Below are 21,561 nucleotides of genomic sequence, written 5' to 3'. Positions count from 1 at the left end.
TTCATTATTAATCACTAGAAAAATCACATGAAGAGAAGAAACTCACAGTTTAGAATCTTCTTTGGTCATGGAAGCAAATGTAAACATGAGTCCCCCGTGGGGGCACAGAAGAGCACTGTTTCCAACCGACGACACGGGACTACATCGTGTAGGTTTTCTACTCAAGTAAGACAAGGAGGATCAATATACATCACTACTGCAATCACTCAAGATGTGTAAGATAATTATTTTTACATTTGAAATATATTTAATTCATTTAATGTAAACAAAAGAAAATTTTAGTACATGCTAAAAAAGTAACCATCAAAGGTACTGTGATCAGAACCTTTTTAATCCTTAAAAATACTACAATCAACAAAAACAGAAATAGGAAATAGAAAACTTGGGGCTCTACCTAACAAACTTCCGCCATTCTTCTACGAAAAACTGTGACACGATGTATAGGACATCCGTTTCCTGGAACAGAGAATCACACGCAAATGCCCATTAACCTAAATCTTTTAGGGAAAATGTTTTCCCATATACTGTTGTTCTCCTGTTTCAAGTTTTATAAATATAATGCAAATACAGCCCTCTGCCAAGAAACTGTAAGCTAGAATAAATCCCCCAATTAGACAACTAAACCAAGAAAATCAGAGGCGCTCTGGGTGGTTCCCAAACAGTTCATTAGGAATTTGGGAAGAGCTTTAAAAAGGTAAGATGAATTCTATTCTCTTCTCTGAGGATCACTATACCTCTGGCCAGTTACTGAGACACGGTCTGTTCCTGTCCTGGAACAAATTTGGAAGAGAAGTCTTTTGCTCATTTGCAATCATCTTATGTAAGGCTTCATTTTCTTCCCCTTCTCTTTCTAAAATCTGTAAGAGAATGAAACAAGAAGCAATCAACCACCCCCTGCTGACAGCACAGTACTTGCCTCCTCCCTACTCCCCCCACAGAAGCACAATGTCAATTCCCCAGGGAAGTCAGTCCAGGGAGGCGGCATGTGATTTCCCCAGACGGCAGCACAGAATCAGTACCTTGCACTGGGAACAGCATTCTCTGTAACTTGGAAACTCAGGAGCCTTTGGAAAGTACTGCTGCAGTTTGCTCCAAGCCTCTTTAGAAACAAGTCTTCTTTCGTTTTCAGATATGCATAACTCCCCTGAGTTTAAAAAAAGAAAATTATATTGGGGTGGGTAAAGCTAAAAAAGGTCAGTATAGAGCCTCCAAATCTATTTCCTATTCCTTCAACCTAAGAAAAATTTGTAGGTACTCTTTTCCTTCTTGCCTATAATTCGCTCTTTCCTTAGTTTCAAAAATCTTTAAATTTCATCTTTAAGGTTATTTAATTCTAAAGGAGCTATCCATTCCTGTATGTCCTTAATCGAGGTTGTGGCTGAAAAACCAGGCAATAAAAAAAACAAATGTATGAGACGAGAGCCAGGCACTTCCCATCTTTCTTCCTGCCAGTGAAGGAAGCAATGAAAGGAGCTTCTGGGGATCGTGGTACCCTCTGCCAGTGGAGGGTGTTCAAGAGCAATGCACCCCCACTCACACTCAAATGCCACACTTGCCGACAGGTTTCTTTTCTCCCACCTGAGAAATAGTATTTTCAAGGTTGGGTCCAATCTTACCAGAACCATTCTCATGTTATCAACTGAAAGTTTAATAAAGCAAGCTCTGTTCAATCAGAAAACCATCTCTAGTCAAAATCCACCTGGCTTGCTTACTACTGCCGTCACCCCAATCTACGGGGACCATTGGAAATCACAGAAGACAGGGCGCCCAGGTGGCTCAGTCAGTTAAGCCTCCAACTTTTAGTTTTGGCTTGGGTCATGACCTCATGGGTCATGGGATCGAGTCCCGAGTCAGGCTCTTCGCTCAGCGGGGAGTCTGTGGGAGATCCTCTCTTCCTCTGCCCACACTGCCCACCCCTGCATGCTTGCTTATTCTTTGTGAAATAAATCTTAAAAAAAGAATAAATAAAATAAATCTTAAAAAAAAAAAAAAAAATCCCAGAGGAGAACACTAGTCAGCACCAACGCCCTTCCTCTTCTCAGGTCCCAGAAACGCCCCGGCGGCAGCAGCTCCCAATCTCAAGCGCCCAACATCAGCTTACTGCTTGCTTGCCCACATACGGCTTTCAGGAGGCCTGGGCCTGCCTGCTTTCTCTACCCCTCGCTCCCTTTCTGCTTCTACATCTTGTTGTTTTGGCTGCCCCCAATCGATAAATTAGTGAACTGCACTTATGTTATTAGATGCAGTCATTACCCAAAAAACCATCTTTTAAGTTTTCAAAGCCGTACATTTGTTTCTATCCCCGTAAGTAAGAAAAATAAAGCCAGTGACTTTTCAAAGTACTGTAACATCATTTTTTGCTTTACGGATTCTACAAAATAAACTGAGAATCCGTGATCTTGATATACCCAGTCACCACCGTAGGTTGTTTATAATGAAGCTGGAATATGGCCTCAGGTCTGTCTCATCCAAACCCCCAAATTTCTAACACCTCAAAATGCATTGTCTTACCTTCTATCTCTTACTGAGCTTTGAATACCCCAAGAAAAGATTGCTTTACAAAACTTATTATCAGAGAAAATAGGTCACACTGTAAAAATTAACTTTCTTTCTGAGTAGGCTGTTGACTTAAATTTCCTGAGGTCATGAAGACCTACTCCAATAAGTATCCTCAGACAACCTGGGAACTTTTTTTAAGGTTAATTGGATTATCAGATTCTAATTTAGTGCATCTTTATGGTGAAATATAATGCAGCCATAAAAAAGATGACAGCAGATTTCCACAATCTGATTTAAAAGAACTCCAAGGCAATTATAACTTTAAAGTGATTTCTTTCTTCTCCCCCCACAAGGACTGAAGACTATATATGTGCTGTATCAGTACATACATGGTTCAGAAAAGGTACGTGAACAAAGGAAACAGTAACACAAACACACACACACACTTTAATGGGATTTCCTGTCACTGGGGACGTGTTGCCCTTGTTCTGATGGGAGGGCATTTCTACTAAATGACTTGTCATAATGCTGGATGTGTATAAAAACAACCTAAATTTATTTCTGAAGTCAGAAGACTATTTTAATAAACCATTTTATTGCAGTTTCATTTAATAAAGTCCTTCCCTGTACTTCTTATATCATGTTCCTAAATTTAGTGTCCTATCATTTTAATAACCGCCATGACTAAACATAACTGAATCTTGTTTATGACCTTACAATCACTAACTTTTACTTGTGGTATATGAATTTTTAGACTTGTATCCTGTAATAAGTATCACTTTCCTAAATTTGAAAAGAAAAAGCCAATCAACGAAATTCATCCTGGAGCAACATCTCCCAACACAAGATCAAATTAGCCATGAGAGATCAAATTCAACAAACACACTGGATAACCTAATACCCAAGGATTCTTCGAGTAAACACAGAAATCTAGTAAACGATGAGTTTAGATTGTGCATACATACCCTCACCCACAAAATCTACTTCAAACCATAATAACTTGGGGGTACAGAGCATCTGAAGAACTTATAAAAACAACAAAAAACTGCCAAATTGCCAAGCAAATTGTGTAATAAGAAAGGTTTAGGGGTGCCTGGATGGCTCAGTCAGTTAAGTGACCATCTCTTGATTTCAGCTCAGGTCATGATCTCAGGGCCCTGGGATCCAGCCCCACACTGGGGGTGGGGGGTGGTCCCTGGCTCAGCTGGGCAGGGTCTGCTTCTCTCTGTCCCTCCCCAGCTCATTAGCAAGCAGGCGCTGTCTCTCTCAAATAAATGAATGAATTTTATTAAAAAAAAAAAAAAGAAAAAGAAAGGTTATAGGAAGGTTATCCACTTAAATACAAAATGAACTGGGTAAGAAAGCTTGATACATATAATAGTATCTGCAATAAATACTGAACTCTATAGCAGTAGTAAATCTAATGGAATATAAGCTGGTGATTAATTCACATAAATCTGATGTATTAAATATACACAGGGCTTTATAAATATATTGGGATTTTACAGTAAAAATATGCAAATTCAAAATAAGGACATCCAGATAAAAATGAAATTTCCAAACTGGACTTTCGGTGACTACTACATAACATTAAACCAGAGTAAAGGGATTTTTTTTTTTTTAATTTTTTTAAAGATTTATTTACTTGAGAGAGAGAGAGTGCGAGCGTGCGGTGGGGCGAAGGGCAGAGTGAGCTGAGGAGAATCCCAAGGAGAATCCCCACTGCGTGCGGAGCCCAACACGGGGCTTGATCTCACAACCCTGAGATCATGAACTGAGCCAAAATCAAGAGTTGGACACTTGCTTAACTGACTGAGGCACCCAGGCGCCCCCAGAGTAAAGGGTTTTAAAAAAGAAAAGGTATTAAATCATAATGATGGATAAAGAGAACATAGAGGGAACAATGCCAACAAAACTTTTTGAAGCTTAAAAGGAAATAGATGAGACACAAGAGAAATGAATTTTAAATTGGCAAAAGTCAGGAAGTAACCAGATTTACCACATTGCAGAATTGCACCCCAGTGACCCAGGAATTGGGAGTACACAGAAGTTCAGATGGCATTAAAAAACAGGAGAACAGACCAAAAGTCTGTACTTAGAAGGCAGTAAAATTTTCAGTCCCTTTCCCTATGCCCTATAGGTAACAAACACTCTACCCACAGAATGCCACAGGCTTCTCTGGCAACTTGCAGCCTCAGGCCCCTGCAGAGTGCAGGGATGAATGTGGTCATGAGCTGAGATGGGGTTAATGTTTCCACACAGAAGCCAGAGACTCCCAAATCCTCTTGTCTCTCATGACCCCAGAGCACTGACAGCCCAGCCTGCACTTTCCCAGAATTAAAGTGGAAGATGCTTATGGAAAAATCTGAGTAGCCCAAGAGCAGATATGGGCCGCGGGAACTCCCCACAGCAACAGCCCAGCCAGGGCCCCCTAACAGCAAAGCTCACTGTCATCAGACTCGGCCACACGCATGGCATCCAGGGAGCATCTTGCACAATAGAGGAGGGCAGGCCCACACCAAGGCAGGTTGAGTTGAGATGTCACAACACTGGAGACAAAAATCTTACAAGCTGCCAGAAATGGAAGAAAAAATGTAACCTTTTGGCTTTGGAGAAATGGTATGCTAAAAGGGAACAATTCCTCCCAGTTGCTGACAAAAAATAATTTCCAACAGACAATTGTATACCTAGTCTCTGCAAAACTACCCATCAAGTGTATTGACTTTCAGCAGGTAATTCTCACCTCTTCGTGCCTCAGTTTACTCACTCATCAGTACGATGGATATGACAGTAATACTGAGCACTCAAGGGTTGTTGTAGAGATTCAATGAGTTAATATTTATACACTTATAAAACCACTGGACACAGGGTAAACATTCAGTTCATGTCCACTACCCTCTTATTACTCAGTAGAGCTATTGCCACCACCACAGCTCAGGAATGAGTTTTAATATAAACCTCATGAGTGAAGTGGGTTTCTAAGTAAGGTCCAATATCCTGCACCTGAAAACCTTGGTCCCAACCTAGTACACTGGAAAGTGAGGTCCACAAAAACAGTCGTTGAGAACCATCCTTTTAAAGTACTAGATAGGGCGCCTGGATGGCTCAGTTGGTTAAGCGACTGCCTTCGGCTCAGGTCATGATCCTGGAGTCCCAGGATCGAGTCCTGCATCGGGCTCCCTGCTCGGCGGGGAGTCTGCTTCTCTCTGACCATCCCCCCCTCATGCTCTCGCTCTCATTCTCTCTCTCTCAAATAAATAAATAAAATCTTAAAAAAAAATAAAATAAAATAAAGTACTAGATAAAGTAAGGGCGCCTGGTTGGCTCAGTGGGTGGAGCATGTGACTCTGGATCTCAGGGCCGTGGGTTCAAGCCCCTTGCTGAGTGTACAACTTATGTAAAAAAATAATAAAATAAAATACAAGATAATGTAAAACCACTGAGTTGAGATCAAGCTAAAGATCTAAAAACCAGCTCTTGTGCTCAAATTTTCAGCTGAGGAGTGCAGCACAAGTCCTGAAATCACATTCAGCTCTGCCATGCTTTTTGTCACAACTGTAATCCTGAAATGACAGGATGAGTCAAGAGGTGGGAAGACAGAGCAAAAGTCAATGAGTTAAGGGGTAAGATGACAGTCTGAGTTCTGACACCGTTTCAAACAGCTGGGGGGCACTAAGCAGGAAGGTCAGCACTGTGCCACAGATGCCTCAACTCTCAAAAGGGAGGAATGTGCCCCACTGTCTACATTCATGCTATGTTGGTTAAGGGAAAGGAAAGCTGGTATGGGTCGCCTGGGTGGCTCAGTCAGTTAAGCGTCTGCCTTCGGCTCAGGTCATGATCCCAGGGTCCTGGGATTGAGTCCCGCATCGGGCTCCCTGCTCAGCGGAGAGCCTGCTTCTCCCTCTCTGCCTGCCTGCCTCTCTGTCTACTTGTGCTTCTCTCTATCACTTTGTCAAATAAATAAATAAAATCTTAAAAAAAAAAAAAAAGACAAAAGCTGGTATGAAAGCATCATGAGAAAATTCACTTCACCTTCTTCTACCTACTCAATCTGTCAACCACGTGCGAGGTCTTGTCTTCCCTGCTTTGTGCTCCTCCTGTGCACTGCAGTGTAAGCGGGGCCAACTGGGAGGCATGGTGATGGGACAGGAAGGACAAATTGGCTTGGGACCCACAGAGACTCAAATCCACACCCCAAGATGATTCCCCCTCCCAACTATATGGCCAGTAAACAAGTAAGTACAGTCCCTCAACTAGTCAGCGAAAGCACAATGCGACAATATCCAAAAGACCAGCCTACAAATACCACTCCGGTGACAGCTGTTATCACCAGTGTCCTCGAGGACTCTTGATATAAAAGGACTAGTGTGCATGAGGGTAGGTGTTGAGATACCATGTACTGGTTCATAATGAACTAGTAAGAACTGAACACAGTCAGGGACGGGGACAATGATGAAGTGGTTTTGAGAAGCAGATGCCTGTTTGACTTTCACAGTGCTAATAGAATGGAAAACCATGTCTCATCTACAACAGATCCCTTGCAGAAAGTTACTTATTAGAAGTAAGCACTCCTTGGGCGCCTGGGTGGCTCAGTTGGTTAAGCAACTGCCTTCAGCTCAGGTCATGATCCTGGAGTCCTGGGATCGAGTCCCGCATCGGGCTCCCTGCTCGGCAGGGAGTCTGCTTCGTCCTCTGACCCTATCCCCTCTCATGTGTTCTCTCTCTCTCAAATAAATAAATAACATCTTTAAAAAAAAAAAAAAAAGAAGAAGTAAGCACTCCCTAGGACAAATAAGAAATACGTAAGCAGATACATAGAATTAGTGAAAACCTGTAAATTATTAAGAGTACACAGCACACAGCAGCTGGTCAGTAAATGAATATGAAATGAAACAAGAAACAGCCCTGATAATATTAAGAAATGTATAAACACTGTTCTGAAAATGTTCAAGTAGAACAAAGACTCACAGTCACGGGACATAACTGAAATTCTTCCTTTTAAAGTCAAATAGTCCTTCAATGTGGCAAGTGGCAAAAAAGTTTCTTCTCTAAATATGGGAAAATCTTATTTTGTATTTTTTTTTTTTTTTAATATTTTGCAAGGAAAGAACAAAGGATACGAGAAACACTGGTATGAAAACAGGCAGTAAGAAGCTAACTATTAAAAAGGATAAAAGAACAGGCACGCCTGGGTGGCTCAGCCGGTTGGGCATCTGCCTTCAGCTCAGGTCATGATCCCAGGGTCCTGGGATCAAGCCCTGCATCGGGCTCCCTGCTCAGCGGGGAGCCTGCTTCTCCCTCTGCCTGCCCCTCCCCCTGCTTGTGCTCTCTCTCTCTCTCTCTCTCTGACAAATAAATAAAATTTTTTAAAGTGGGGGGTAAGAAAACAGAAACATTAACAATCAAGCACAGGTTAGAAAGCCTATTACTCCACCCTGGCTGCTGTGTCAGGGCCTAATCCCTAAGAAATGCGGCAAAACACTGAACAACACATTTATGATACGCTAATGTCAGACTAGCAACGGAAGAGGTATGCTTCCAGCTTACCATGTGGACAAAGAATGTCTTCATTAAAATTTAATTCCTCCTCCTCTTCTTTTCTTTCTTCTTTTGATTCATCTAATCAAAGGAAATACAGATAATAACCACTCTAGCTATTATAGTTGAAGTTTAAAGTAGCAGAGATACGACTGTGCACAATTTTGAACAAAGAAAACTTAAAACATTCTAAAAATTAGACCCAAGTGATTCCTACCTGCTACTGTTAGGAAGTGTTATATTTCTTTCCCTTAAAAGGAAAGAAAATTATCTGAATGGCAGTTTTACTTTTTCAAGATTTAGATTATGCAAGAAAATGTTCCTTTTTTCAAATTGAAAAATACTTTACATATCCTTCCATTAATTCTCGTCAAGCTATTCAGAATACAGGATCATAAACCAAGTTAATCATCTACATGTCATGTCATTTTCACCCACCTATTCTTTTAGGGGTTAAACAGAAAGCTTCAGAAAAGACTAATGAGAAATAAGGACTTAACCTTTAACATCAAAATATATATTAAGAACTGAGCCTTTCCCATTAACATTTCTCTTCCAATACCCACTTTTCCTATCTGTCTACACTGTGTCACCATGAATTTGTAGTTGTGTATACAAGGTACACTGTCAGATAAAAAGTCTGAAGTCTAAGGAGATTACAATAGTTATCCATGGGTTTTAGTTTAAGTACATAAGACATTTAAAGAATATTTATTAATCACATTAAAAACCTCAGTAGAAAACCGGGCATACAAAGGACACTCTCTCTATCACATACACAAATACAACTACTTCTCAAATAAAGGACCATGGTCGATCTCGATAATTTTGAAAGGCAAAGCCCTGACACTGCTAAATCATTTTTCATATATCAGACTAGTAAAAAGCTGATGTGAAAAGCATACTCTTCATGTGGACAAAAGCATGGAAAAATAAGCCCCCATATGCTTTCTGGAGAAAATTTACCAATACGTATCAGTACGTATTGGCAATTATAAGTGGGTGTGATTCTCTGATCCAACAATGTCTGGGAAGTTATGCATACATAAGGACGCTCACTTTATCTGTTCTTATATACTAACAGTACAAAACTGAAAAAGAACCAGTTAAATAGAATACATCCATACAACGAAATGCAGCCACTAAATAAAAAGAACCATGTATTCTAAGAGAACAAAATGCACAACTGCATCTACAGGAGTGCCATTATTAAAATACAAAACAAAACCCTATTTTTATAGCAATTATATCTGGTGTAAACGGCTTGCAGATTTTACTCTGTACCTTCTGCACTGCTTCAAGCTCTTAAAATCTCTGAATGGAGGAAGGGCGAGAAGAGAAACATATTACTCTCAAACCAACATGAAAACTATTTTTAAGCTAGGCCAACATCAAGATACTTTCTATTATGGCATCTGAGTTTACTTAAAAGGAAGAATCACTGGGGTGCCTGGCTGGCTCAGTTGGTGGAGTGTGTGACTCGATCTCGGAGTTTTTTGATTTTGAGCCCTATGTTGGGTGTTGAGATTACTTACAAGCTTAAAAAAAAAAGGACCACTAACACATAAAGAAGCTTAAAAGAGCACCAAGTAAATATTTAACACACTGGGTCATATGATGCTACTAAAAATATGGTTTTTAAATGACAGGACAATAACACTGAAACTAAGGTTAAGTTCATGAATTGTACAGCAGAGCAAGATTTTTTTTCTAACCATAAGGGGGAAAAAAATGCTCTTCAAATTTGAAAATACTAAAAATCATAGCTTAAAACAAATAGTGGCTTTGGGGTTTTTCTTTTTTAAATATTTTATTTATTTATTTGACATAGAGAGAGAGAACACAAGCAGGCAGAGCAGCAGGCAGAGGGAGATGGAGAAGCAGACCTCCCGTGGAGCAGGGAGCCCAATGTGGGGCTCGATCCCAGGACCCTGGGACCAGGATCTGAGCCGAAGGCAGACGCTCAACGACTGAGCCACCGAGGCGCCCTTGGGGTTTTTATTTTCTTAAAAAGTTAAGAGCTGGTGCGCCTGGGTGGCTCAGTCATTAAGCGTCTACCTTCGGCTCAGGTCATGATCCCGGGGTCCTGGGATCGAGCCCCGCATCGGGCTCCGGGCTCCATGGGAAGCCTGCTTCTCCCTCTCCTACTCCCCCGATTGTGTTTCTGCTCTCACTATGTCTCTCTCTGTCAAGTAAGTAAATAAAATCTTTTTTTTTTTTTTTTTTTAAAGATTTTATCTACTTATCTGAGACAGAGAGAATGAGAGAGACAGAGAGCACATGAGAGGGGGGAGGGTCAGAGGGAGAAGCAGGCTCCCTGCGGAGCAAGGAGCCCGATGCGGGACTTGATCCCGGGGCTCCAGGATCATGACCTGAGCCGAAGGCAGTCGCTTAACCAACTGAGCCACCCAGGCGCCCAGATAAAATCTTTAAAAAAAAAAAAAAATCTATGTATGTAGATCCTAATTATCTGGATAAGAAAACTAAGTGAAACAACCACTTCAGGGTCACTAATTGTGCCTGAATAGACTGATCAAACCACTAGCTTCCATTTTAAACCTACAAATAATTTTATTTATTTAATTTTTTTTAAAGATTTTATTTATTTATTTCAGAGAGAGAGCACATGAGAGGGGGGAGGGGCAGAGGGAGAAGCAAGCTCCCTGCCGAGCAGGGAGCCCGATGCGGAACTCGATCCTGGGACTCCAGGATCATGACCTGAGCCGAAGGCAGTCGCTTAACCAACTGAGCCACCCAGGCGCCCATAAACCTACAAATAATTTTAGAGCCTTAATTCCCCTTGTATCTTATAAAACACTGATTATAAAATTCAATTTAGTGGTTGACCTATATTAACATAATTTCCTACTTGAAAGCACAGCTTCAGAAAACTCAGAAGAATTTAAAAGCAAAATGCTATTCATAAGCTGCCTTCTCTCCTTGATAAAAAACGCCGTAGTACAAGCTCATTTTATTTGCCAAAGGCAGCCTGTAAATGTGGCAGATAATCTATAAAACCAAACATACTGAGCTGCCAATATACTATGTGACTAGCACCAGACTCACCTTTCTTAAAAATTTTAGTCTGGAGCAGAATTTAAAAAGAATTTTGCACATGATTAATTGGAGAGACCAGGAGCAAAAAGGATGCCAGGGCACAGAGAATTCCTCATGTGAGCTGCTGAGCCCTTGCTCAATTTCAGTATCTTAACATTAAATCTTGGGACGCCTGGGTGGCTCAGTTGGTGGGGCAGCTGCCTTCAGCTCAGGTCATGATCCCAGGATCCTGGGATCAAGTCCTGCATTGGGCTCCTTGCTCGGCAGGGAGTCCGCTTCTCCCTCTGCCTGCCGATCCCCTTGCTCGTACACACTCGCGCACTCTCTCTCTGACAAATAAAATAAAATCTTAAAAAAAACCCAAAACAATCTTTTATTTGTTCTGAGACACTTGAGAGCTTCAGGTTTAATAAAAATGGCCTATGAAATTGCACGGATGGGAATTCTGTGGTACCGTCCACGACCACCAACACAGAGACTTTTCACATTACCTTTGTTCAAGGTGTTGCCGTTCATTTTCCCGTTGCTTTGGTCTACGTCACCATCTGGTTCATCTAACTGTTCAAGAGCGAGCTGGCGCCAACTGCGCAGGGAGGACTTCCCCACCCAAAATCCATCATTGCTGCAGAACAGAGACCATGTGAAATCACACAAGTAGCATTTCCTAATGGCCCCCTTCCCGTTCTTTATGTGTAAAGGTCATGAACTAAAAATGAATTACAAACATTCAAAATCTGCTACTGTCCACACAATTTTTAACCCACTCCCATGTTTTGGCCATTTTCACTCTTCACTACTGAAATGCAGTTATCTCAGATTCTGTTTCCATCCCAAATCTTATCCTGCTTCCTCAATTACATTCACGCCGAACACAACACAATGGGCTACTTTCTTTCCCTTGACTACTACTCCCAAAGACATACAGCTGTGCCTTCAAGCACACATACAGGTCCTCACATATATACATCCATGTCTACATACAAACACACATTTAAGGAGTCCTGAGGCTGTTCGCAGAATGACCAAAAACAGTGAACTAGGTTAATCTTTATTTGGAAAATATATAACAGAAGTTAAACCCAGATATAATAAGCTCCATAATAAATGCCATCTGAGTTTACTGGTTCCCAGGTCCAGAGGTCCACTGGGGAGTGGCACTTGACACACTCCAAGTATGCTGGGTATTTCTGCCAAGGATGCTCCCCTGGGTACCCTCTGTTAATACACTTCAGGCTCTCTAGAGGGGACACACCCACACCTGAACACATACTACCATGCTGCCTTGGTCTGGTCGGACCTCAGACCCGCACCTCTGCTTCTACTTTTCTGATGGATGGAATACAGTAGCAAAGCCTGAGTGACTTGGCTTTATTCATCTTGAACACAATGGCAATCACTGCAAAAATCTAACCTCCCTGACGTCCACGTCATTGCCCTTCTTTCTTCGAAAAACCCTAACTCCTATTGTCTATAGATTACAAGCCATTTGGTTATTACCTCTTACAACTATTTTGGTTTATCAACAACAGTATACACTGTGTAACATACCCCTTTACCGTCGCCTTTAGCAGATTATTAACAGTTTTATAATCTTCATTTAGTTGGCTCTTCAGACGCAACACACGACAGCGTTCTACCACACACTCCTTACACAGGGCTTTCACTAGAGGTGAGAGAGAAGAGCAAATGAAGTTCATTCAAGCACAGATTACCTGTGAGCAAAGTCAGGACTTCACAGAACACAGAATTCTAAAGCAAAGTCACAAGTTTTGACAATAGGGAAAACTGGTATATATCCTAAATTATTTAGGTTGATACAGATCTCAAGGTAGCAAAATTAGTATCTGCATAAAGAAAGAACAATGAGAGATGAACTGTCATAATATGGTAAAACAGCCTATGCCCTCAAGGACTTTATTCTACAAGGTTTAGATGCATATTTTACAAGACTAGAGTTAAACAATTGAGGCTCTAAGATGGGGGGAGACAACATATCTGACAACTATAAATATGTTAATTGAGAGCTTCATGTGAATATGAAATATTGGAACACTTCAAAGCACAGAACACTGTGGGGGGTGGGGGGGGCGGAGAACCATCAAGGGCCGATTTAAAACTCACAGTTGTAGGAATCCTATGAAATGTGATTCTCTGGAAGATCTAATCACTGCTTAGTTCATTGATCATGAATCAAAAACAAATTTAGAAAGCAAAACTCCAGATGTGTACAAGAGAAGGCCTGGATCAGGCAGTTAAATGCCAGTTTTTATGCAGTAAGTTCTACACATTCAGAAAACAGCACTTAATTTAGAAAGAGGGAGGGAGGGTGATCACACAATTTTGTTTTAGCACATTCACCTGTAGATTGGAGGTGGGGCTTATGTTGCCATTAAAACGAAAAATGTTTTGAGGAGAGACAACCAGAACCAAACAGACTATGGATACTATGTCGTTATATATAGTTCTGTATTCAAAGTAGAATTGAGCAGCTTCTATTCATAAGCTAAGTAACTATCTACAGTAGACGTGCAATCACCCAGACCAAGGTTCGAGTACTTGGAAGAGTACTGAACAAACTAACAAAATACTACCAGATGGTTTTCTCAAAAGAAGAAAGTTTTGTCTCCTCTGGGAGGAAAACAACAAGGAAATTCAATGAAAAGTGATGTATAATGCTACATAACTTCTTTACTGAGCAATTCCTTTCTTTCTGCAAAGCGTACAGAACATTTGGACTGGCTGGCAGAGTCTGGGTCAGATGATCACAGAGACCATAGGGTGAGGACTTAATGAATTCCTTCGTACTCGGAGAAGACACCCCGAATTACCAGTTAGTCTTGGTCCTCCCCCGTATCGACTATAGAAAATGTCGGCTGCATATTCAGATATTCTCTTCATAATTGAGATCTTGTCAGGATGAAGCTTGTCATGGGAACACAGGCAAGCGTGATTATCAATAGGCTTGGTGGGTGTCGATTCATCCAACCACTTCTGCAGCCACTCGAGAGAGACAAATTCATAGGGCTCTGAGGAAGAAAGGAAAGGAAAGAGTCTATGTATTTTTACAGCTTTTTGACTAAGTGATACATTCATTCTCCTCAAAAGACAATGCAAACCCTGTCCAATGTTAGCAGAATCAGAAGCATCACTGTTCAGGGAAAATGTTTGAGGACCGCGACACAAAGCTCCATTTAACTACCCTCTTCTGGTTCAAGGAGCTGTGCATGACAGGGACGAGTCGGCACGGTGCCCTATGAGATCGGCTGGTATTATTAACCACATTCTACAAAAGAGGCATCCACAGAGAGAAGTGTCTTGCTTGACAGCACGAGCAGAACTCTGATCAGGACACCCATGGTTGTTAACTACAAGGACATGCTCCACGCCAGCTCACAAGTCACATAACCTCATTCCCTATTATGTTTATTTCATAAATGATTTTCATAAACACTTCACCAATACGTGATATACATGTGGAACTGAAAATGAAACGTCTGACTGAGTTCTAAGTTAGAGATTAACCTCATCAGCTATAACCGCACTTTTACAAGCCGGTTTCAACCACTGAACTTTTCTTCATCCAAGAGGATACTGATGTCAATTAAAACGTATTTGATTTCCCCATCCCAATCCATATCATGAGCTATTTGTCACATTATTATGTATTTCAAGAAAGTAAGCTATTTTTAAACAAATTTCAGGATGAAGTACACTAGAATTGAATTGTTACTGATTTTGAAGTTGCAAAAATTAAGACAAAACCAAACCACCTCAAACTGAATTTTCATTTGGGAAAACAGAGTCCATGAGTTCCCTAAAAGTCAAAATTAAAGACAAAGGGCCAGCTTTGATTACTTACAAAGATCTCCAGTGAGTCCCAGCATAAAACATAGAAGAAAACATACAGAGATTGAATTTACGTATTTGTATTATGTACTACTTCTGATGAGATCTGAGGGATAGACAATTCAACTCAAAGCCCATTTTGACCACTTTTATACTACAAATCTAGAAGACTAATTTCCATTTTAAGTTTAGTTTGAAACATTTCAATTTTTACAAAACCAAAATCCGGCATTGTCACATCCCGTATTTGTGCTAAGACTGTACATTGTCAACTGAGAGCCTTCTGAGTCCTCAGCCCTAATGCAGCTGCAGAGAAAGAGCTCATGACTGCAAGTTGAGACCAAGGTCTAATCCAAGTTCTGCGACCAAGAAACTGAACTTGAGCAAGTCACTTAAACTCTCTATGCTTCAGGTCTTTTATTTGTAAAATGAAGGTAATAATACCTGCCTTCTACCTACCTCACAGGGATGTTGTTGAGTGTAAAAGATAAGATAAGTGAAGCATTTTGAGCTTTTTGGAAGAAAAGAGATATAGAAAAATTAATCATACATTCACACAATATATAAAGAGGAGACCTTAACATTCAGTATAGGTAACATGGTCGTGGCACTTTACAATATATAATGGTGTGGTTCATTAAATTTAAAATACCTCCCCATTTTATTTGCCATTTGTCACGTTGAAACTGCCAGGGACACAGTACACTGGGTATCTTAAGAATGCAAAGACAAATGATCTCTATCCAAGAAAGGAAAATGAAAGTTTTAGCATATCTCATCTTTTCCCAAATACAGTCCCATAGATTAAAATTTTTATTAATCTAAAGGCCATCAAAGGGAGGGAAAACAGAACTGTGACACAGAGCCACATGCAAGAATAATTTGGCAGGTGTTCTCATTTCCCTGGGAGATGGAGACGGGAAAAGAGCAGATTGTCACCTGCTATGGCTAACTGGAAGAATACACGGTAAGGACCCTGACTCTTTTAAGAAAAGGAATCTAGGAAAACTGCACGTGCACAAAGCACGCCTGGCCAAGGGCTGTCTGCCGGGATTCAACGACCAGGGCAGCCATGCCTGACCTGTATGACAACAATGTGGCTCAAAGGCAGTCTGTTCAAGACAACATGCTCCAATCCCCTACCAGAGTCCCACAGAAAACCTCCCAGTGAAGCGTATTCTGGTTTTGAGCAGTTTCATATGAATTAAATGTAAGATATGAAGATCAGAAAAACCATGTCTGATTTTATAGTAAGAGGAGGAAGAGAGCAGAGAGCAGGCCTGGAATTCTGATGTAATAACCATATTATTAATTCTGCCCATTTTCTAGATTCAGGGTGCCAGTTTAGTATGCTGGAGGACCTGTGGGAGGAAGAGTGACTGTGGTCACATAGGTCTCTCTCTCTTTCATTTTCAATCTCCATTACTATAAAGAGCTGTATCAATCTCTGCCAAGACTAACCCTGAGGATCAGGGTCAAGCTCAAGTCTCAACGGTTAAAGCAGATCTATTTCTGGAAAGTTTTTACACTACAGATGCTTCTGCTCTAGACAAAGACTCATGGCAGGATCTCTGTCACTTGTGATCCAGAAAACCATCTGAGCACCACCTTCTGAAGGCATGGGTCATCAACCACCAAAAAGGAATGAGAACTCTATTTGCCAAGTTGGAGATACCGAAAGGTTTAAAATCTCAGCATTTGGCAAAACAGGAAAGCACTTGTTAAAATATTTACAAAGGAAAATGTACATTTTGGTTAAAAATTACTTATAACTTTTTTTTTTTTTAATGCCTGGATTCAAAATAAGGAATTTTCTTTTGGGGAGTTATAAAAGTCCAGGAAAGATCGCAGCATCAAAAATATTTGCAACACTCAACCTAGAGATAAAATTTAAGATTATTTAGAACTTACTTCAATACCAAGGCTAAAAGGGTTTGTGTTCCCAATGAGGCTTATATTTTAGGTAAGGGACTCTTCTTTAAATATTTTCACAAACACAGGTAGGATTTAGAATATGCATAACAAAGACTTGGATGGGCAGCACAAAACCACGGTCATCTGCTTTGGGATTTGTCAACATTTTAGCACATCATAGATTTTCTACTATGTAAGTTTAATGCAAATGGGGAAAAAATCATGAAGTTCATAATTGGTAAAAGTATTGATAAAGAGACATATTCTGAAGAACATAAGAACAGGTTCTTATAGACTGAATGAAAATAGCCAAGAGAAGCGCCAAGTATGTGTTAACCTGACACATCACATCTCTGGGCCATGTGGTAGTTTTAAAGAGTGGTTCAAAAACAGCATTTTACTTTAGATTCAGTTAGTCCCTTTCTCTCATCCAGTGAATGCAGGAAACTGGGAATATAGTTCAAAAAATAGATTTCTAGGTCTCAACTCTTTTGAATAAACTTAGAGATCTGCATCATATTCATTCCTGAATCATTTCCAGTAAAATTAAGGTCAGTCTAACTTTTTAGAATAATCCCAACCCTTGGGACAGAGTGAGAGTAACAGGTTACAAAGAAAGGTCAGAATCAAATAAGATGTAGTTCAGAAAGAACTTTTAAAGAGCTATTCTTACAGATTTAGCAATTTATATTCATCTTTTGTTTGAAGTTATTATACCAGTAATAGAAAATTAAGATATGAAAAAGACAAAACCACAAGTACAATTACACTTGAGTATTTATTTTCTAAAATTAGGATTAAACTGCCTCTTCCTTGCGCAGGAATTGGGCACGGGGAATTCTGTCTATGAAATGACAAAGACAGTGTTATCACTACTAATGGCACAGTAGCCTGGAGAAGTTGGGGTTTTCTTTCTGAGGCACTGGGTAAACTTGCATTAAACATACACAGTAAAGGGATGAGCTGGCTCATGTGGGATAATTCTTAAGAAATTAGGGGTCAGCAAAAAGCTCTCCTATTCTTAGCATAATATTTGGTATTAAATTTCAGATTAGTCTAATAGTATCATAAAAAATAGTATTCACAGAAAAAAATGCCGGTTAATACGGCCAGGGCACAAACTGTGCAGCAAGGAAACAACATAGTGAGTTGCTTCCATAGTAACCCAATCAGATCTTTTGTGAAGAACAAATTAATACCTCACAAAATAGAAACATCTGTAAGACTCATATAGATGCAGAGCGCTGACCTAAACCTTGTAATTTATTAAGAGCTTCCCGTTTTTAAAAGTACATGGTAACAAAAATTCTATGGAATGCTACACATCAAATTATTGCTGGTTTACACAGTAATTTTGTAATGCCTAAGCTGGCATGAGTGGGTTATAGGACAGGGTAGGGGCAAGTTTGTTCATACACATCTGTGAACATGAAAGAAACAAGGCACATCATGGCAACAGTGCTGTCCCAGAATATCTTACAGACCAGCTCCAGCAGGTAACCTTTGGTACAGCTCCTTAACCTCTTCATGTTTAGCTTTTCCTTTGTCCACGCTTTGCTTGCGCATCTCGGCCATTTCGATACACCACTCCTCAAACTTGGAATTATCCCGATCTACCAGCTCTTGAAGAAAGGCTTTCAAAACATAAAAGACAAAAAATAACGTTTTCCTGTTTTCAAAGACACAAAACCATGCCAATCTCTGAATTATACCAAATACTGGCTAGGATTCTGGTGACAACTTCCTCCTGAGGTCTCCCTTCTTGGGAGAAACCTCCACCCTGAAGGCGAAAGTAAAACTGGTAACAGCCACTAGAATAATACTGGGTGATGCCCAACCTGGTTCTCCATGATGTCACGAGCCAACTAGAGCCATCAAATGGCTCAGAAATACCATCCAAAATTGAGAATGCCACAGAGCACAAACAGTATTAGGTAAAATGACAACTGAAGATTGCCTTCAGGCCAGTAGCAACTCTTTTTTTAAATTAAGTAGGATCTACGCCCATCGCAGGGCTCAAATTCACGACTCTGAGATCAAGAGTTGCAGGCCCTACCAACTGAGCCAGCCAGGCAGCCTACAACTGTTCCTTTTAAAAAATAATCTATAAAATTAATTAGAAGCGGCTAAAACACATTTGTTCGCTTTACAAATTAAACCAAATGGCAAAAAAAAACAACAACACAAAAAAACCCACAAATGTCTCTTTAAATACATGCTTTGCCTACCTACAGAATTTTTTAAACTGTTTTTGCTTTTCTTTGGGAGGAGAGGGGTCAGTGGAATAGTTCTGTTAAAGGCTCCTTTATTTTGAAAACTATTTTTTTTTTTTAAAGATTTTTTATTTTATTTATTTGACAGAGAGAGACACAGCGAGAGAGGGAACACAAGCAGGGGGAGTGGGAGAGGGAGAAGCAGGCTCCCCGCAGAGCAGGGAGCCCGATGCGGGACTCGATCCCAGGACCCCGGGATCATGACCTGAGCTGAAGGCAGTCGCTTAACCAACTGAGCCACCCAGGCGCCCAAAAAACTATTTTTTTTTCTTACAGAATTCATTTTTGGGGTGCCTGGGTGGCATAGCTGGTTAAGCGTGTGACTCCTGGTTTCAGCTCAGGTCATGATCTCATGGGTTATGAGACTGAGCTCCTCGCTCAGCAGGGAGTGTGCTGGAAGATTCTCTCTCTCTGTCCCCCACTCTCTCTCAAATATTTAAGTAATCTCCACACCCAAAGTGGGGCTCAAATCCACAACGCAGGATTAACTAAGCTACCCAGGTGCCCCCAAAACTCATTATTTTTATTTTATTAAGTAGGTTCCATGCCAGCAAGGAGCCCAATGTGGGGCTCGAACTCATGACCCTGAGATTAAGACCTGAGCTGAAATCGAGTCAGATGCTCAACCGAGCCACCCAGATGCCCCAAAACTCACTAAAGCAAATTTGTGATTATATCTACTTTCACCAACAAACACCATATGCAATGAACCTATCTTGATAAAGGAGTAATTTCCTGTCACTGATCTGTGAGCACGATATTCTATAGTTATTTGCCTTCTGTAATCTTGGAAAATTGCTCACCTGGTACCTGAACAGTTGTGGTGGGTTTTTCTTGAGTTTGTAGTCTATACACCAACATATATGCATTTCTAGAGCAGTGAGTTCCTTTGCCACACTTGGGTTTACGCGTCTGGGACTTAGAAGGTTCTGCTGAGGTGGAAAAATAAAAGTTAACTAAATTAGAATGCCGATGGTCAGTCCTCATGCTTTTGCAGGGGAGGGGCAGGAGGAGGGCCACAGAACACAGTTCCTACAATACACATTCAAGATATTTATTTATTATTTTTTAATTTATCTTGTAAGTAAGTTGACACCCAGTGTGGAGCCCAACACAGGACTTCAAATGATGACCCTGAAATCAAGACCTGAGTCGAGATCATGACGATGCCCAACCAACTGATCCAACCAGGCGCCCCCATACTTAAAATTCTTTAACAGGGATCTAAAACACTAAAAGGCAATACAAATTCAGCATGCTTGTTGGATGTCTGAATATTTAAACAGGTTTCCTACCCTGTTTACACCCTGTGTGCCATATTCCATTTTTAAAAGATGGTAAGTACTATTTTTCATGAAGACAAACCTAGAAGCAGAAAAGGTACTACTGCAATGAGTTTATTTTAATGTTGGTCTTAGATTATAAAAATAAATCTAGATCATTTTAGCAAACAAATAGATGGTTCCCAGGAAGGAGAGGGTAGGCTGATGGGTTAAATGGGTGGTGGGGATTAAGGAGGGCACTGGTGTGATGAGCACCAGGTGTTGGATCCAAGTGTTGAATCGCTATAACTGTGTACCTGAAACTAAAGTAACACTAATATAACACTGTATGTTAACTGGAAAATAAAAATTTAACAAAATGGCATGTTCATTAACATGAAATGCTAATGAGCATAAAGATTAGCCACTGATACCTGTGAATTCAGTAGCAAGTAGAAACATTAAGTGTTCTGAATGTCAAGTCTATCTATCACATGAACGTGATCTTTGAAATGGTGCTGAGTGGGGCGCCTGGGTGGCTCGGTCGGTTAAGTGTCTGCATTCGGCTCAGGTCATGATCTCCAGGTCCTGGGATCAAGTCCCGCATCGAGCTCCCTGCTCAGTGGGGAGTCTGCCTCTCCCTCTCCCCGTTTGGGCTCTCTCTGTTTCTGTGTGTGTCTCTCTCTCCCTCTCTCAAAAGAATAAATAAAATCTTAAAAAAAAAAAAAAATGGTGCTGAGTACCCCAGGGTAATCTTCGGCGAGGGTGGGGCGCACAACAAAAAGGTCCTGCTTAGTTCTGGGGAAATCAATGACCAGATTTTCAATTCACCATGTTCTTTTCTAAAATCAATCTGCCTCAACACTGCGGTCCCACTCATGGTCTCTGCCTGCCTCTCCTTTCTCAGTTATCCTCCCATTTTATTAAAGAAAGATATAACCTCTCACCCAGAGATTTAAAAACTTTTAGCCATGTCATTATAAGAGATGTTTACAATAAAATTTTGCTTTGTGTTTAATTCAAAAATTTATTAACATACTTATACTGATGGATTATGTGGTGATATTTATAATTTTAAAAAAAGCTCAATCCAAAAGAACTTTTGAACTATTTAGAGATTTTATGGTTACAGAGATCTTAAGTATATTCCACGAGAAAAAAATCCCATACGG

The 21,561-nt window shown here is 40.5% G+C and overlaps 1 protein-coding gene across 6 annotated transcripts in view; it reads right to left on the bottom strand.

The window, feature by feature from the left end:
• USP48 (ubiquitin specific peptidase 48) overlaps positions 1-21,561 on the bottom strand; it is a 95,213-nt gene that overhangs the window by 26,028 nt on the left and 47,624 nt on the right. For 4 of the 6 annotated variants that reach the window (XM_045898507.3, XM_054513090.2, XM_045898509.3 and 1 more), the window contains 10 exons: positions 19,931-20,059; positions 18,339-18,488; positions 13,923-14,120; positions 12,643-12,757; positions 11,586-11,716; positions 8,047-8,118; positions 1,020-1,144; positions 735-857; positions 395-456; positions 47-157 (listed from right to left, as the gene is read on the bottom strand). In XM_045898507.3, coding sequence (XP_045754463.1) covers positions 47-157; positions 395-456; positions 735-857; positions 1,020-1,144; positions 8,047-8,118; positions 11,586-11,716; positions 12,643-12,757; positions 13,923-14,120; positions 18,339-18,488; positions 19,931-20,059 — 1,216 coding nt within the window. The remainder of the gene's footprint in view (positions 1-46; positions 158-394; positions 457-734; positions 858-1,019; positions 1,145-8,046; positions 8,119-11,585; positions 11,717-12,642; positions 12,758-13,922; positions 14,121-18,338; positions 18,489-19,930; positions 20,060-21,561) is intronic. The other 2 variants (XM_045898508.3, XM_064589796.1) reach the window with 1 other exon arrangement.

Source organism: Mirounga angustirostris, unplaced genomic scaffold (genome assembly GCF_029215605.1).
Source record: "Mirounga angustirostris isolate CCGP_5_RB_7025 unplaced genomic scaffold, mMirAng1.0.hap1 SCAF_4, whole genome shotgun sequence".
NCBI lineage: Eukaryota > Metazoa > Chordata > Mammalia > Carnivora > Phocidae > Mirounga > Mirounga angustirostris.
Note: the sequence above shows the minus strand (reverse complement) of the source record. Positions and strands in the feature narration are given on the sequence as shown.